This window comes from Opisthorchis viverrini (assembly GCF_000715545.1).
Source record: "Opisthorchis viverrini unplaced genomic scaffold opera_v5_668, whole genome shotgun sequence".
NCBI classification, from domain to species: Eukaryota; Metazoa; Platyhelminthes; class Trematoda; order Opisthorchiida; family Opisthorchiidae; genus Opisthorchis; species Opisthorchis viverrini.
Genome location: NW_008752314.1, coordinates 56,919 through 60,026, shown reverse-complemented (window position 1 = coordinate 60,026; position 3,108 = coordinate 56,919). Strand labels below are relative to the sequence as shown.

Genomic DNA, 3,108 nt, shown 5'->3' with positions numbered 1-3,108 from the left:
TCCGCTAGGGAACTTTTGCCAACCGAAATATCAGTTGTAAACACGGTTTAAAAAAATACAAAACATGCATGTTTTAACAGCCTTATCCCTGCAAGCACCAGCTAATGTCCAAAAATCATGAGTCACTACCTAATGGTTAACTACAGTAGCTGCGTTGCGTCCACGTAGCAGCCAACTAAGGACTGTCCACCACGGTGATATCAGCAATCCAACACACCACCAACCCATCCCTACGCTCCACCACGCTCCCTAAAAACGCGCTGATGACGCCACCTCGATTGATGATGAAACGTCTGCAATCAAATTGCCCAGCTCAGCGGATGAACCAACGACCAGATCTATAATGAGCCGAGATGGTAAAGTGGCTAAGGTGCGAACTTACTAGCCGGAAGGTCCGTGGCTCAAACTTAGTCTCTGCATCTCGACTGCACTTGTTTAGGCTTTAGCTGCATGGCAGCATCTCAGCCCTCGTGCTTTCTTCGGGTGGCATGGCTGCTAGGCACCTAAAGGGTGATACTGATGAACGACACACGTGTAGCGTCTGTATTCCAGCTTATCAATCCTATGAAGATCAAGAAAACCACGTCGTTTTCTGAAAATAACTTATTGAAACGCGAAGATGATCTGAAAAAACAACATTCAAAAGTGTTTTGACCTATCCCCGAAAATTCGATTGACTATTCTCAATAGCTTATAGTTTTCTGTGGAGCAGGATACTTTGTTTCTCGCCGTCTCAACTCATACTCCCTGCTGGAATACAGGAAGAAGAAGGCTGGGCTGTGATACCTTGGTAGTCTCAAGTAGGCTCGTAGTTCCGGCGCTGCATTGATAATCGCCCTTCGATCCTCTGCACTTAAGCCATATAGCGCCCGCTCGTCTTCCAAGAGCTCTGCATCCCGGAAACTTATGAACTCAGATAGCCGGTTATTGTACTGCTGGCGGAGGTCAGCTGCACGTAGGTACAGCCGTCGTGAGCGCCGCCGAGCTGCTTTCAAGTGTGGCATAGCCTGTGCTTTTCGCTCTTCGTCGCTCAGTTCTGCCAAATGCTCTCTCATCTCCTGAACTTCTTCTTGAGCCTCAACAGCAGCCAGTTCGGCTTCACGAGCTTCTTCTTCGGCTTCAGTAACTTCCTTTCGCCATCGTTCATATTCAGCTTGCAACTTGCATCTAATCTCTCGTCTTCTGTTCAAATCTCGAATTGCAAACTCGACAATCCGATCGAGTGTGATCTTAGACAACAGTTGTGCCGTTACCGTTTGTTCATCGCCAAACGGTGGTTCATGTAGTTCTTCTAGTTTTTGTAAGACCTCGTTTGTTACCTTTCTTTTGCCAGCTTGAATCGTTAGACTTATTCTGCTGTGTTTAATCCAGGCAGCAACACTGACAATATCCTGGTGAAACCTTCTCAGTGTTTTTTGCAGTAGCCAGCGAATCTGTAACAGACAGTAGTAAAGCAACATATCAGATGTAGTTCCTACTAGAGCGTCCTATGTTAAAATTTATTTTCTAACCGCAATTCATGTTTGTTCCTCATTCCTGATTATGGGCGAAGCATGAGGGCAGTAGCCAACATAAAGCACAAAATATACGTGATTCATTTTGTCCGGACTAAGTCTGGTTTGGTGAGCAAACAAAAACCTGGTTTCTCGGATATCCAAAATACTACTTTGTTGGTCCTCTGTTAGACCATTTAAGAAACTAGTGGGTCGAGTCCATCAGGCCGCATAAACAGCGTGCATCGCTGAAAAATCGCAATCGAAACGATAAAACCGGCTTGGACTCCTCCTAGTTAACAAGCTAATCCTAATGCTTTCTTTTCTTCTGATTAAGACTAGTCAACAAAGTTTCAATGAAGAATCGTTAAATACCTACTCTTTTGGCTTTTATAACTCAGTTTTTCGTTCTGGGTGATACCATATGTATGTCATCGATCCAACCCTCTAGGTTCGGGCATCGGCGGACCGGTGGAGAAGACTTGTCGTTCGTGCTTTGATTTTGTGATATTGTCATTCACCTATATATGTTTCTACAGGGGACCGTAACCCCGAGGCCCATTAGTCTTCCTTTCTGTGGTAAAAACCATCATCTTTAACTCTACCCGAGTAATGACCTAATAATCTGATACAGCTATAAGTTGTTTAAAAATATTCGGGGCAGCGCTTTTGTGGATGCCGTCCAGAACGTAGGCCAGTTGACCAGAAGATTGACTGGTAAGCCAAAGGGCTTTAGTGGAAATTTGAACTGCGCTAACCTACTGTAGCATCTCGGAAAACCGTGAAACACAATTCGATGGATCGGCCAATGAATGCGTTTTTGTGCAGGAACAAGTTAGGCAGGCGACAAGGACTAAGGCCAACATACTTGTGAACTGACAACTTGTAATTAGAAAAGATATCTTGAAGACCAAATTCAGCATTCGCCTCGTAATAGAGGCCAATCAATCCTAGAAGTGGAGTGTACGATTTTTTCGTCGTTGCTCAGACCGAACAGTGGCATTACTTAAATCTACACAGAAAGCAAATAAATGGAAGAGGCCCAGAAAGCCGGTAATACCCGAAGATTATCTCAGTTAATCCGTGCGACCGGTCCCCAGAAACCCCCTGTGAGCGAAACCATCAAGCATCAGAATGGAACGACCATCTCGAACAAAGAAGAACGCCTCGACCGGTGGGCTGAATACTTCGAACAACAACTGTCGTGGCCACCATCCGGCACTCATCTAGAGCCCACAGGTGAAGTAGAACCCTGGACGGTGAACGTGGAACCACCTGCGGCCTCGGAGGGGGCGAGATGGCCCAAGTGGTTAGAGCGCGAATTTACTGACCGGAAGGTTCGTGGTTCGAATCCGACCTCCGCCACTCGACTTCCCCTGTCTAGGCTTGGGCAACCTGGCAGTATTCTAGCCCTCGTGCTTCCTTCGAGTGGCATGGCAGCTAGGCACCGGAAGGGTTCTACAGCTGAACGCTTTCTTTCTTTCTACGGCCTCGGAGGTTTACGACTGCATATATTCTCTCAAGCGCCACCGAGCTCCCGGTCCGGATGACCTTCCACCCGCACTGTTCAAAGACGGCGGTGAAGTCCTCAGTCAGCGCTTGTCCGATCTGTTTG

The 3,108-nt window shown here is 46.8% G+C and overlaps 1 protein-coding gene across 1 annotated transcript in view; it reads right to left on the bottom strand.

The window, feature by feature from the left end:
• Positions 1-587: 587 nt before the first annotated feature.
• T265_11924 (hypothetical protein) overlaps positions 588-3,108 on the bottom strand; it is a gene marked incomplete at both ends in the record, with an annotated part of 44,935 nt that continues 42,414 nt past the window's right edge. The window contains one exon of the mRNA XM_009178749.1: positions 588-1,433. Within this exon, the coding sequence (XP_009177013.1) occupies positions 684-1,433 (750 nt within the window). The remainder of the gene's footprint in view (positions 1,434-3,108) is intronic.